At 38.5% G+C, this 15888-nt stretch overlaps 1 protein-coding gene across 1 annotated transcript; it reads right to left on the reverse strand.

Annotated features, from left to right (window-relative positions):
• Positions 1-2649: 2649 nt before the first annotated feature.
• Positions 2650-4087, reverse strand: LOC147604417 (uncharacterized). Its single transcript, XM_086795320.1, has 4 exons — positions 3979-4087; positions 3748-3792; positions 3109-3211; positions 2650-2996 (listed from the first exon to the last, which is right to left on the reverse strand). The coding sequence occupies exons 2-4, from the start codon at positions 3752-3754 to the stop codon at positions 2903-2905; spliced, it is 204 nt and encodes a 67-aa protein (XP_086651446.1). The 5' UTR covers positions 3755-3792; positions 3979-4087; the 3' UTR covers positions 2650-2902.
• Positions 4088-15888: the final 11801 nt, after the last annotated feature.

Below are 15888 nucleotides of genomic sequence, written 5' to 3' on the forward strand. Positions count from 1 at the left end.
CAGAATCCCCAATCTAGTGTCTCCAATTTGTAGGCCAATGCACATGGCTTTGACAGCAACCAAAGTCCCATGACCACAAACACTACTCGACCATCTGTCACCAACAAAGATACATACTACAGTGCTCTTGTCCAAGGCAGGCTCCCAAAAAGTGTGACTGACCTACAAGAATCTTTCCATATTGATTGATTTGGGAATCGAAAATGTGATGCTCCTACAAAAAAAAGAACATCCAACTGCCCAATAATCTTGGAATTTAACTCGTCGCAATCGTAGCTTGAACCAACTACCATACTCAACTACCCGACAACAAAGACCATTGATATTCCACGAGACTAAGTACAAACTCATGAGGAACTAGATAAGGTGTACTCTCTGCAGGAGCAACGAGCATAGGTGCAAGCAGCAAAGACAAATGACGCGCCCATTTGGCCACAAGCTAGATAGATCAAGAGAGTACTTTCCCTTAAGTACACGCTCTATCTCTTTTTAGTTTGTTTGTTGAGAGAAAAAAAAAAGCACCTTCCTTGGAGGGTTGTAGCTTGCTCATGAGCAAATGCCTCTTTTTGGCTATTAGGCAAGATTGTATACTATTTTTGAAATTTAGTAGTGCAAAATTTTAAAAAAAACTACTAATTGTATACATGAAGGGTAGCACATTTGAGTCACCGATTACAACCAAGTTAGACTAACGTGGAAAAATACAAGTTCTCATAAGGTAGTTATCATAAGGTGGACTTTAGTGAGTGCACCATTTTCTCAGTTGATGTCTAGTTATTTAACACAAATATTGTCTCAATTGTTTAGAAAAATTCAAGTAGTTTTCTTACCATATACAATCCACAAAACTGTGGATGGACAGACTTTTATTTTGCATGAAAATACAAAGAGTACTAAAGATTGCTTCTAAAACAAATTTCACACACTCCCTATATATATGATATTTTAACTTTAAGGCAACAAACAAAATTTTAATATAATATTACTATGTTTTTGCATGAAAATGTGGGTACAAAAGATTGATTTCCATATACATATAATTTATGCCTTGCTCAAAGAAAAATATATGTTTTCTACCGCTAGTTGAAGGTATATGCAAGATGGGTATCAAAATTGGGCCACATTTGCAACCCTGTGTGCACTTTCTCAAAGTATCATCTTTACTGTAGATATATGTTTATAGCATTTTCTAGCTGTCAATTACGAAAAGTGGGGCTCTTAGAAAATTGAAGGCACACCTTCAGAAAATCTGAAGCAAGATAGTCACATGCTTAAGACCTCAAACACCATGATAAAGATATTTATAATAGACTCGAGGGTAATAACCACCCTATGCATCCTGGTCACCTCTTTTGTTTTCCCTTGAGAAACAGATCCTTCTATTAGTTACCAAAGTAAAACAGTCGTGCTCTTGTATATGAACATGTTCGGATGTGATACATTCATTGCTGTTGAAAAATTCTAAAGTTACCACAACAAAATATTTCTTGCTCAGTTCCCACACGTGCATCTAATAAGAAGCATATATCTATAGGGTAGATATAAATAATTCTAAATTCTTAAACCACAGAACTACCAATTTTACCTTTCGTGGGAGACTGCTTTCACAGTGAATAGACATCTTCAGTTTTTACATTAAAGAAACATATACACTTCCACTTCTTCCAAAAGCAATATGGGGCATATGAAACCAACAATGTTATTTGCATAATTTCCATGAAGCTGTACTTTAGGTGTCTAAGTCATCGCTTACAAATATCATACACTAGTCCCCTTAAGGATCACAAACCATGGGCACCATCCCACAAACGAATGGGCACCAAACATGCCCAAACTACGTACCGAGCTCTGTGCTGTCAACTAGCTCCCTCAGTGGTCAAAACTGCACTTTTTCTATCACTTCTCTAAAAACCATGATCCAATACCCCCACAAGGGATTGGATAGGATCTGTGATCGTTTCAAGAGTGAAACTCATTCCTGAGGCCAAACGAATGTGGGCATGTATATTTCGACAACCCACCAACCAAGTTGGAAACATTACATCACAATACAGTATCACTAGATTTTCGCCTCAAGTCAAGTCACAAGCTAGGGCTGGGAGTAGATCCAACCTTCATAGTTTTCAGAACACTAGTAGAAAGCCAAGTGGCCACTTACATCCAGCAAGACCCTCCCTGGTTATAGTAGAAGTGCCCTCTGCAGTTTCTTTACCAAAGCCAATCGTCATATGTTATTCATCGCCGTGAATCTTGGCAAGATTAAGATTATGGTTTTTAACACCACACCACAGTGGGTCAGGAGGTTAGCACCCACCTTTATCATACATTCCAGTCTCCAGATTTGGCATTTAACCTTTTGTCAGTGAGTGCTCTTATAGCTCAGGATGCGGAGGTGATCTTCACATCTGGCAACATGTCCTTCCAAGCACATTCACAAAGATAGAAGACCACTCCAGAGTGTGTCACTGAACCGAGAGTCTAACAAGTCATTAAAGGTTCAAGCACAAGGCTAGGCCTCTCTCCTCTACATCAAAACTCAAACCAGAAATGTCAATTCCGAATTATTTGTGATGCAATCATACCAGACACTGAACAGTACAATTTCAGTCATAGATGCATGCATTATGGATGCATAATAAATGCCAAGTGTTCTGTGAAAGAATGCATGCAGAAAGCATTTATTACATCAACTCAGCATGCGTGATAAATGTCGAGAGTGTTCTGTGAAACAATGCATACAAACATACTTCAAGATGACACAAATCAAGAGGCAGAGCCTCTCGATAATAACAGTACTTATTAATACAGTCATGAAGCATGGATGTTAACATCCAGGGACCTATAATAATACTAATAATACTAAGGTTATTAGTCATGCCCTGGAGGCCTTTCCCTGCATTATCTACTTTTTTGTTGTGTTTGATTTATTTGCATCACCCCCGCCTCCAGATTGACCTGCTTTCTTGGCCAGTTTCTCTTGCAAAGCTTTGGCATCCCTGGAGGGATCAGGGGAAAAACACTTCAAAGTGAAGTCTACCTACACATATGCTCGGCGATATACCAATCAAGTAAATGCAAGACAACAAACACAGAAGCGGCCAGAAATACCTCTCCCTTCTCTGCTCTGGAGTCAGATCATCCTTCTTACTTGCCGCACCCTTTCCAGATCTTGCCTGCGCACGCTCACGGTCACGATCCCTCTGGTTCCCACGTGGACAAGAGTCAAGGGGCGCATATGTTTCACCTTTGAATGATAAACACTTGCAGAAGCTAGACAACTGGTGCACACTGCAGATAATGTCCAATGCATTTTTGCATCATCATATAATTAGGGTGTACCACAGGGTACCTTGCATTAGGGGTATGATGCATCATGGTACACCATGATATATAATTGTGTTCATTTGTACTGGACCATGATGCATCATGGGCAAAAATGCATCAAAACCCTAAATCAGCTCTCAGAAATCACATGACCAGTGGCTAAGCGTGAAATAAACGAAAAAAAAAAGGTTGCTAATACCTAAACGGGATACAAAAGTGGGAGAAAATAATGAAAAAAGAAGGGAAAATCCGAATAAAGGTTCAAAACACCCTTTTTTCCATGCGAGTAAACAGCAACAAAGAGGCCCCAAGACATCCATCATATTGTCATCATAATGTCTGCATGATGATGGAGGGCAATGGTGTTAAAAATTGATCCAAGACGCATTCTCTACACACACACACACCACACACACAGGATATGAGTCATTATGTCTCAGCGAAGGTAGCTTCTGCACGCAGAATTCCCTGTCAAATAAAAAACAACAACAAAAGACAATTCCATAATAAAAAAGCAATATTCGTCGCGCAATTTAGAACATCTTTCAGAGTTGTAGATATGCGGAGAGAAAACGGGCAGCAGATCGGATTTGAAGGACGAGGGACGAGAGAGAGAGAGAGAGAGAGAGAGAGAGAGAGAAAGCGTATGCATACCTGATCTCGTCAACAAGAAGAAGCAAAACGCAATGATGGTAGACGCACAGAAATACTATGCTTGCCCTTGCGATCGGGGCCTCTTCACACCCACGTCCTCCGCTTCCCCTTTTTTATTTTCTTTGTAGTAATAATCCGTCCGCACCCATTGGAAAGCATGTCAATTTTACAATAAACGGCCAAAATTTTAATGTGAATGAGAATGTGTGTATAAATGATCCGGTTCTCTCATCCTCTCATCAAGTGCCAGGCAACCGATAATGTGCTCACGAGTATGAGCTCCATCCCGAACACCCCTTCTTTCCTCTTGGTACAACGTGCATTTGGAACTTGATAGCCTTGACTAGATGAGAGTAAACTTACGGACTCTTGTTAAGAAGTATGTATCTACACCCCTTCTTTCCTGTTGGCACAATGTGCATTTGGAACTTGATAGCCTTGACTAGATGAGAGTAAACTTATGGACTCTTATTAAGAAGTATGTATCTGTGACCTCTCTTGGAAATTGTCTCATACTAGATGCCTCCCACCACCACATCTCAGTTCTCATAAGTTGGTCCTTAATGATCCTTAAAATCTTCCTCAACCTTGTGTTTCATACTAGATGCCTCCCACCACCACATCTCAGTTCTCATAAGTTGGTCCTTAAAATCTTCCTCAACCTTGTGTTTCATTTTCATACATTGTAGCACAAAGTACGAGTCATTTCTCCTCATTCTTCTCAGACGTAGCAACAAGGACTACAAAACTTTCCCCCTCTTCTAATGCACCAGTGAGGTCATTGAAGGCATCCTCAAACTGCGAAAGATCTGACGCATCTTCCATCGCATCGCCATTAATAACAAAGATATGAAACAACTCCCACTACTTCATTGTTTTTGTTACGAAATCACTCTTGAGTTATTGGGAATTATATTGTTTATTGTATGTCGAGGATGCCCATGTGTGATGTGCCAGTGGATAGATGTGATTTGATATTATGGTTGCCTACTTCTCATGACAGTGTTGGGATTGATTAATGTGATTTCAATTGATTATTTAACTAGCTTGGATTATATCTACGAGTATAGGGGGCAAGATGTGCAAGGGTATTGAGTGAGGTGGTCGTCACAGTTTGTCCGTCCATCTTTTTGTGGTTAATTGGGGACGCCTAATTACCACTATGTTCATAGCATGGCACTTAGGTGATTCTGAATATTCCATGTGTAGGACATATGAAATTAGGGATAGCTGGAACTAAGTATTAGATTTATTACTTATGTGCTGCCATGGACTTTTAGTATGTGTTGCTAACTTGTAGTGTGTTTGAATGGACAACCTTGTGTAGGTTGCTGAGATTGACGGGCTTTGTGCTCGTAAGCCGAAATGGCTAGGACGTGATGGTGGTGATATGCTATGAGTAATTACCGAGAAGGGTTTTCTCAACCACACACTGGACGACAGTTGTTTTCTCGGGAAAGAGGCACTGATCTAATGTGTTTAATCACCCTCTAGGGTCATTGGGGATACCCATCGCTTAGAGAAAACTGGACTTGAGTACGGGTTAGTACTCATGAGTGATGTCGGTGTTAGTAGTTGTGAGCTACTAACATTGTGTGATGGTGGACAACTAGTACAGTTGGAGAGAGTGTGAGCATGTGTTGCTCATTAGCCAAGGTGAATATGGCATGAATATAAGACAATAGATCGAGATGGTTGATATCTTAACAACAATATCAGGCTTTTGGTATGACGGGCATGCTTCTTATCAACTGTTATTATTTTTTTGAAGAAAAAAAAAGAAATATATTTAACAACATGCATACTTTGTTATTGATGGTTTTGGTAGGACTTGCCAAACACATTTTATTGGTAATGTATGATCTAATGTACCATGTGTACAACCCTGCTAGTTTGTAAAACTTTTCTTTTGTCAAATTTATAGGCCAGGTTTTATAAGCTACGTAACTGAGGACAGTTGATTTCTTAACCAGGAGGTTATGTGAGTGAACTTTCTTGAGAATTTAATTATATTTATTCAATGAAAATTATAATTAGAGATGAGAGTATATGAATATCTCTAAACAATTAGAAAAATATAAAGAAAATAAATTTGTGATAAAAACAGTATCTTTATAATAGAGATCCCAAAAAGTAAGTCAGTTTTTACATATGATTGAATTTAGCGAAATAGCCCGTTGAGTTGTAGACCAGGGCTATTCCTGTAATTTTAAGTACCAACTCGACTATATTATGACGAAAAACCAGAGACATACAGTGGCTGTAAGTTGCAAGCTTGTACTTGTATACAGGGAGTCAAGACAGGCTAGCAAACGTCTACAGGGAGTATTAATTATCTTATTGTTTTCCTTGTATGGTTTAATTATTTCATGAGAGAGAGAGAGAGAGAGAGAGAGAGAGATTAAACATGGTTTGTAAGAATTGTAGGTTCCTTGGATGAAGCTCTCTTTTCTTTCTATCTTCTCTTTTCTCCTCTGATGAGAAGATGTATGATTGTATCAAATTACTTCATACCTTAATAAATCATTGAAATACTCATATGTGAGACTACGGGTCTTACATATGGGGCCCAATGCTTTTGTCTTGTATTCATAAATATTTTTTCGTTTAAGTTTTCTATTTAATTCTTCTTCTGAGGTTGATGTATTAACTCGTAGTTAACCTATTTAAAGTAATTTATAAAATTTATTGAAATCTTGTACTTGGAGAAAAGGTCCTGTAATAGTGTTACATTGTACGAGGGTACCGATTGAGGTGTCGTACAGATGGTAGACTGAGCGGTGCTCTGAAGACAAAGATAATATGCTAATCATGATTTTTAATATTAGCATTTAATTGATCATTTGTAGCCTATCATGTGGCTAGAGTTATGTATGTATGTGAATAAGGTTATTTTATGTGTGTATGCCTCCGTCCTGGCCTTGTTTTGTTTGGTTATTTGGGTGCCTCTAGTACCCCTTTACGGCCGGATAGGAGTCTTGATATGTATAGTTTTACTTTGTATTTGAAGAGAAATATGATTTCTAAAGATGATCTCTCTAAAGAGGAACTATTTAAAGGTATATAAAAAGGTTATTTAATGTGCATGTATGCACAAGTAGTTGTGTATGTATAAGTCCATTTGATTTATTATTGGGCAAAGGTTTTAGCATGTGTAAACCTTTAAAACTTTAGATAAGGTTATTTATATGTAAAGCAAAATCTCAAAAGTGAAATAGGTGCTATTATTGGCTCCAAGGGCTAAAAATATAAATATGACATAAATACCGCGTGTGGGAGTAGGAGCCACACATGTAGGGGTGAAGATTACACCCAATGCTCTTATTCTTGTGTTGTTGAGTAATTTTCTTCTTATTGTCTTATGTTATGGTGTGTTAATTTAATGTGTGCACCCTTGTTTATTTGAATTACAAACTCATTTAAATACTTGGAGAAAAGATTCATGTTTAGTAGTGGTATTAGAGCATAGGCCAAGTACATGAGGACACATGGTTGAAAGCTTGGATTCAAATTATTTTTGGAGTTTTTTTTTTAAAAGAAAGAGGTAAGCCCCTCCTTATTGATTTAAATTCATTAAAGTATGGAATTGTTGTAATCTTACAAAAAATCTCTGCAAAAACCAGTACAAAAGTACAAAATGATTTTGTCTCTTTGGTGGACAAAAGAGAACAAGTTCTTAAGACCTTTGGACAAAGTAGTGAAAGACTTAAATTTACATTGGGACAAACTCATAACCAAAGCTTCGAGTTTAAATCAAAGCCAGAATTAAAACTAAACTTCTGCGAAAACGGTGAACGGAGGCAAATAACGGGGCCATGTTCTTTGTAACGGGAAATTAAAGAGGGCATCATAGCAAGATCAGATCAGAGATGAGAGATATGGCGTCCTTATGGTTTGAAGGTTGGTTACAAAATAATAGCAGCTTGTGAGTAGCTCTTTAATCCACCTTTTCTCTCTCTTCATCCAAGGCTGGCAACAGAGGCTGGCAGAGAGAGAGAGAGAGAGAGAGAGAGAGAGAGAGAGAGAGAGACTCAACGTTAAACGTTTTGGTTATTTTAGTTTAATCTTTTTCTAAAAAACTGCACCTAGAATATGGAGCATCCCTGGCAGGCAATACCACCTTGAACACAAGGATGGGGTACACATTAGGAAATGCTTCTTTAGCAAGAAGTTCTTGAAAGCATATATAGCTACCCCCACAACACTGAGAAGGATGAACTGGCAAACTCTAACCCTGCTTTATACTCTTCAATTGTGCAACCGTAAACCAATATTTGGAGGACTACGAGCGAGTTTTAAAGCAGCAAGAAGCTTGAGAGATCCCCCGGGACTTCATGCAAAGGAAGAGGTTGAAAAGCTAGTGAAATTGGTAGCCAACAAACTAGCAAGTGAGAGGCCATTAGATATAAAGACTTATAGCTTTAGGAGGCTTATAGCTTCATCAAAAAAAAAAAATCTATTTAAATTGCCTTAAGTTGAAACCCCATGGGAACCATAAGTTACTTTTAGTGAAGTGTGAGACTACTCTTAAAATTGAGGTTTTTACTTACTATGGAAGTAACATCTAGATGTCTTAAATGACTTCTTAAATGACTTTGAAAGTCTTAATTTTTATTGTTAAGACCCTTCAGACAAGCTTAAAGGTAAATACTTTACGAGTAATCTATCAGTACACTATGTTGACCTTTCATATGACCCTATTGAAGACATTATTTGAGACCATGTTTGACATTTGACACCGATATAGTTGAAGCATTATAATGACATTCCGCATTTTACTATTGAGACTGTAAGTTCAAATGGACTCTAAGGTATGGAATCCTGACCAAATGCTGTAAGTATTTTGAACCTTTGACCATGTTTAGAATTATACTAGTTGACCAACTAATGACATGCACTCATCAGTGGCTAAGTTCAATTTAATTTTATAAATTTCAAGTTTATAATTTTGATAGCAAGAGGAACATTAAGTCAATCTTGCTTTTATTTTCATTTTTTATTTATCTTCAAAATAATTTATCCAAAGAGCTTGTCATCAAGCCTCTTATTGGAACCAAAAGTAGATGTAACAGATAACAACATAGAAGAACGCATTATTGATTCTTGATTCTAGAAATCTAATAGTTTTTACTTTCAAAAGTCTTTTATCTGAAGTACTATGACTCGGACATTTCCCCATGACCCTTATCCACCCTTAGAACTTCTATGACTTATGTCAGAGTGTACCCGACTCAAGGTGGCTGTAACAGCATCATGGGAAGGCCCTTCATACGACTCGTCCATGACTGGGACATAGATCATGTCTACCTCCACAAATGGGATCAAACGCTCAAATTGAACTTATGTACATGGAAGACACATCCCATGATGAGAGGTCCCTTCGCACGCAAAAGATTATGTGACCACAACTAGGACTAACAATCTCTTTGTTTGCCAAGCTTGTCATCAAATCCTTGATGAAGAGCGGGAGCTAGACACAATCGCTTCTATCGTGGACTACGAAGCCGACCCACGAGTGGATGAAAATCCTAGCTACACTTGATACACTCCCAAATCGCAAACATGAAACATAATTTTTGTGGTCCCAACCTACTAGTGCCTTCATGAACCCTACAAGCCCTTCACCTCACTTAACACTCTTAGTGTAAGCATAGTTCCCCAACACAAAACTGTAACCGTTCAGGTATGGTTAGATTTCCCCTTTGGCAGAAATATGAAAAGAAAGTGTGCCTTGCTGCTACTACCTCCAACATCTAGTCAAAATCTTTTGCCATGGGAAACAAGGGTCTCCCTAGGCAAATCATCTCTTCACACTGCTCATGCCAAAATTCAACTGCCTTCGCAGAAAATGGATATGAAGCCTTGGGTCTTTTAGACGAACAATACATACTGTCTCTAACCCATTGGCTTATAAATTTTATGTGGTTCCCACAGATGAGACCAAAGAAGCAGCAGTCATCCTTGGAGGGAGCTGGGTCAAGAACGCCCCATGTACAATAAACTCAGCTGACAACACAGCTACCCTTGAGCTTCCCACGAGAAAGGTAATGATGATCCTCTAGGAAGGGGAGTCCCCCATATCCGATCCTATGCCACCACAACCAATTGCTTCCACAAAGGTGACTCTCACACCCACAAAAATTGGTAAGTCTTCCACCGCCCCCGAATTACCACAAGAACAAAACCCACCAAGAATCTGGATTGGATTATTGACTGAGCATGGTCTACAAAGGTGGCAAGCCCACATATATCCTATGGTCCACGCCAATCTCATATTCTTGGAGGTGTGGAAATCTCAATCCTATCCATAACTTCTTCTTATGCTCCCTTAGCTTTGGTAGCCAAATAATCCAAAGTAGCTTCGACTTCCATACTCAAAAGCTGCTACCCTGTGGATCCTAGTCACATGAGTCACAAAGACAGAAGAAGACAAAAACCAAAATAAAAAGAGAGAACATCGACCACCAAAAGGTCAACACCCAAGGGAGCCAAGATGCCCATTAAGGTGTCTTGATGAAGATTCTATAGCTACATGTACATTGCATCGAGTACAACATCTCAGAGAGAGCAATTTCCATGTGAGTTACCTCCTTATGTCCCTCCGGAATCCCCATCTCGTCACTTGCTTACTAACACCATTGTTTTTCTAACCCCTCATTTTAACACCACCACCTACCACACTTAGATATTGGTCATTAAGTATTCTGTGCTAGTCTACTCATTAAGTATTCTGTGCTAGTCTACTCATTCAAGTACTCTGACTCCTCTCAAGCGGATGTTAAGCTATAAATGCAACAAAAAAAGAAAACAACAAAAACAAAATAAAGAGTGCTACTGGGCACATACAAGAAAGCATAATTCATAAGAGCCCATACGGCTAGATGGATACTTAATTACTAGTCCACTAGTAATTAAGAGCCCATACGGCTAGATGGATACTTAATTAATAGTCCACTAACTTCTCTCCATCTTACTAACCCCCCCACCCCCTCTCATTTCTAGAGAGCCAAGAAGATCAATCAAGTGCGACCCTTCCCAGCATGCTTTGGCAACTTCTTAACTGATCATGAGGACGTGATTGAGTTTAGGAAAGAGAGTATGTTAACCACATGTGGTTAACACATTTCTATGACAACTAGTCTACACACTTATATAATGGGCACCCATACTATATTGTAAATCCCGTCATTTGATGAGGGAAATGTCCTAAAGACACTCCCACGTCTTGAGCTTCAAAGGACAGATAAGAGGATCTCCACTAATTGGCTAAACCATAAAGAAAAGCCTTGTAAACTATGTTTTGGGCACATCGGGTCACTTACTCTCGGGTGGCCTAGTGGGAAAAGGCTTGGAACTATAAAAGCCAACTTCTCTTGTTTGTAACTCATATTCTCCGATTTATGCAATAGTGTTCTCTCTCCCTCTCTCTCGCAACTCTAATCTAGCATGTGTGATATGCTTAGGATTAGGGTTTGGGTGTGATTAGTGCTAATTGCTCATTCTCTCGTGCTTTCCTCTTGCTTCTTCTCTCCCTCTTACTTGAGTGTTTAGGCTATCACCACGTGATCATGATCCCACATGATCTTTGTGAGAGCAGTTGCACCACCCGTAGGATTAGGAACCACCTCGGTGTGAGACAGTGAGTGCAGGAGGATCACGGGCGATGATGAGCAGCTATCCACACGCGGCGATGGAGCTCTTAAGCATAGCTCGAGCTCGGCAGATTGGAAACTTTCCATGACACGTTATGGTGAGCTTAACACCTCCATCTTAAAGAATTGGCAATAAAGTGGGTGAAAGCCAAATCTTTCAAAGATAACTAGGCTTCCTTAATAGCAAATTTTTTGTATGAGATGATAATGTAGATTTGGCTATCCAATCGAATAAGTAAGTGATCAAATGAGGTCATCTAGAGTCTGATATCATATGATAATCCACAAAAGTATATAGTTTATTATCAATAGGTGGATGGATATGCTGAATCCACAAATCAAGTATTGTAGAAAATCTTAAAAAAAGATTGTTAATCAAAATCGGACAGACTGGGATCAAAAATTATATTTAGCATTATGGGAATTCCGAATAGCCTACAAAATTGCCAACAGGTCACACCCCCTATAGAAGAAATAGTGCCAATGGAATTTATCATCATTGGGGCTTTAGAGTAGCTAGATTGTTGATTTTGTCTAGAGGCATCAAAAGCTCTTTATGGATCGAAACACCAACTTTAAGATTTTTAATACAGGTGATCTAATTTTTCTATTCAACTCTAGAATGGGTCCACATCCGGGTAAGCTCAAGATGCGATGATGGACTAGACCTTATCGAATTTTCACAAAATTTGATCCAGTTTTACTACTCAACTCTAGAATGGGTCTGCATCCAGGTAAGCTCAAGAATGGGTCCGCATCCGGGTAAGCTCAAGATGCGATGATGGACTAGACCTTATTGAATTTTCACAAAATTTGATCCAGTTTTACTACTCAACTCTAGAATGGGTCTGCATCCAGGTAAGCTCAAGATAGAGTTATTAAATTTTCACAAAATTTAGTACTGATACATTCAAGTTGACATCATTGGATGATGTGAAGTTACTAAATCCAATTAATGGGTTGATGCTGAGACCCTATTTTGGTAAAATTCCCAGAGATAGCACCACTATATATCATTTTTGTTATACCTCCACTTGACAACAATGTGAATCCACGTGGTGTGCATGCATTTGTGGGTACTATGTAATATCCCTCATGCATGAATGCTTTTTTATGGAATGGGATTTTCTTTGATTATTTAAGGCACCCTACCATCTCAATTCGTGTAACCCTTGAATTAAGTAATCACAATTTGGTATGTAATCTTTCTACCCATGTTACCCTAGTTTTTCTCAGTTCAAACCTCATTTTGCATTCTTGCCATTTGTTTCTACAGAGCTCTTAGCCTTCACTTTCTTGCTTGATCTCATGGTGGAGTGTGAAAACTCACACGGTTTTGGATGTTAACACAACCTTCAACTGCACAGATGGCTAAAAAAAGTGGGACTGTTATAGTTTACATCTTTACCACATGGAGTCTGATGACACTTAGCCCTAATGTGAATGAGTAGCTCATTGAGTTGCATGAGAATAGTGTAGTGAAGACAGCCACATAAGGTTCATATATATTCACTCCAAAATATGTGGAAAACCTTCCATCTACCTCTGAGGGAGCCATCGATGTCCCATCTACAATAGAAGAGGACATGGAGTTCTATTTCAGCTCCAAACAATTTGGCAAGGAGTATAAGCTAAATAACCATAAAGAAACCCACAATTGTTTAAATTTTAGGTTCATCATTAAGATGACATCCTCACACATAAGGTCACATACATGTTCAAGAAGGCCTTAGGGTTATACTTGTATACATCTGCAGGAAAGCCTATTGCATGATAGGCCCATATTTTGTTCTATCATTTGCATGGAGAGCTTAAAAATATTTATCCTAATTCAAAGATAAAGATTGGATAGTAATTGTATCTATTGCATCATCAAGGCATACTAGATGCAGTTTTCAATGCCCATTACAACATATGCAGGTGTGGCAAAGAAGATGTAATTTTAGAAGAAAATATAAAAGGCACAAGACAAGGATGAGGTGTTCGATAAAGAGTAGATTAAGCAAAAAAAAAATTGAAGGGAGAGAAGAGTCACAGAGGTAGGGTGGTGACAAAAGTCAATCTAGATGACCCTCCGATAGACTCCATCATAGTTGGAGTGCTAAAAGCCTTAACTCTAGAAGCTGTATAGCAGGAGGACTAATTTTTTAGATCATCTTGATTTTCCCTTGCTAATGCTTGCCATTATATTTAAAAGTGTGAAATAAACATAACTAGTGTAGTATAACTCAAAAGGAGGCTTTGCAAAAGGAGGCTTTGCAAAATGAATTGGATAGATTTAGAGCTGAGTTGTTGGAGTTACCAATAATATGGAACAATGTGATAGCCTTGAAAGCTAATCATGATGCGGACTTAAGGCAAATAGTTGAAGCTCTCCGGCAAGATGCTATACTAGGTACATTGAACAATTTATTAATTCATATGAAGCCAGAATAAAGCAAGATAGATATCGGTGGAGGAAGCCAAAGGTCTAGAGGTCTATTCATACGAGTCTAGAATAAAGTAGGATAGATATGGTGGAGGCAACCAAAGGTCTAGAGGTCTATTCATATGAGTCTATTCATATGAGTCTAGAATAAAGTAGGATAGATATGGTGGAGGCAACCAAAGGTCTAGAGGTCTATGAGATCATATCTAGGTCTATTAATTCATATGAGGCAAGAATAATGCATAATAGATGTGGTGCAGGCAGCTACAGGTAGAGTTCACAGTAGCCAGGTTTATTAATTCATATGAGGCTAGAATAATGTAACTCATGGAAGATCTCTATGCTGGGTACATTGAACGATTTAATGATTTGATTAAATCCAGATGCCAATCGGAAGCACTAGTAAGAGAATGTGGAGAGGCAGGTAGATTTGGAAGTATGTCAGTTGTTAACCACATTGGTTAACATTACTCCATGTATAACAATGCAATGCGCTTCATGTAAAACGATTATGGGAAATCCCCGAGCTTATGACTTGTGTAATGCTAGAAGATAGTTAAACACTGAGATCACGACTAGTGTAATGCTGGAAGATAGTTAAACACTGAGCTCATGTGACTGGTGTAATGCCAGTGATGTACAATTAGGCTAGGGAGTTAGCCTAGATTATCTTATTGGGCCCTTGGATATTAGTTGGGTGGTTGGACATTGTACAAATGAATATTGTATAAGACATTTTGACTAATGAGAAAGGACATAATCCTATTCTTGCAATTAAGTTCGAGTCTTCTTGCTCTTGTGTGATTGAGTTGCTTGTATGCTTTTTATCTTCTTCTTGTTGCATGTATTATTAGTGATTGTGTGGGTGAGTGATGGTGTTAACATATGCTTCTCCCTCTCCCCTTCTCTTTATCTACTCTCTTATGTTATCACTCATATCATGGCAGAGAAGTAGAGATTGAGATTTTTATAGCTCTCTCTCCCTTTTCTCCCCACCCATTTATAAAGCTCCTTTTATGGTGACAACAAAGGAGGCAATGTTGAGGACCCTAGCTCTCCATAAGAGAGAGTTACTCTACCAAGAGTGGCTTGAGGTGCACACCAGTATGACCCTTGCATTCTCCTCTCCTTCTCTCTATCTTGTAAGGCTTGAGTGTTCTTTCCCTTGAACATCTTTTGGCACTACCGGGGAAGTGCCTTGGCTTAGGGTTTGCATTTGAAGTATTTTCATGGCTCGATAGGAGTGCAAATCTACCAATTTTAACCTTTGTTTGATGATCTTTTATGGGTTATTTTGATTACCTTGATGTAATGTAGCATGGAGAAACCCCTTGAGCTCAAGTTGCATGGCTATAAGTAAGTTTCTAATTCTATTTTCTTTGATTTTTGTTGATTTCTTCTTGCATTTGCAATTTCATGTGTTTTTGTTCATCATAGTCTGAATCTCACTATTAATCTACAAACACCATTAGGATGTATTGTGCACATAATTAGATAGATTAGGACAAGCTAAAGCATGTTATCAAATCAAAATTCTAAAAATATATAGCATGGAGGAGTAATTACAGTGAAAAATCTAGATTTTTAGGCTAAAACACATAAAATTGCTCTTTGGGTTGCCTCGGTACATGCTCGACTAGGCATAGGTATACACGTTCGCAAGTGTGAATGCATGTCCACAAGTATAAAAAGGAAAAGCTACACAATAAATTCTTATTAAGGAAGGGGTCAGAAAATATTCCTCACATAAATGCCCAATGATGAAAAAAACAGTTGAAAACTGACTGTCATGTGGCCCTGATTTCCACCCCACTACAAGTGGTAGACTTG

The sequence above is a fragment of the Cibotium barometz genome, chromosome 62, assembly GCF_041138505.1.
Source record: "Cibotium barometz isolate CiBa-2024 chromosome 62, ASM4113850v1, whole genome shotgun sequence".
NCBI lineage: Eukaryota > Viridiplantae > Streptophyta > Polypodiopsida > Cyatheales > Cibotiaceae > Cibotium > Cibotium barometz.

Excerpts from the sequence above, each read along its gene's own strand:
- LOC147604417 (XM_086795320.1), bottom strand. Across the intron at positions 2,997-3,108 it reads CCAGAGCAGAGAAGGGAGAG|GGATGCCAAAGCTTTGCAAG; the intron begins GTATTTCTGGCC and ends TGATCCCTCCAG.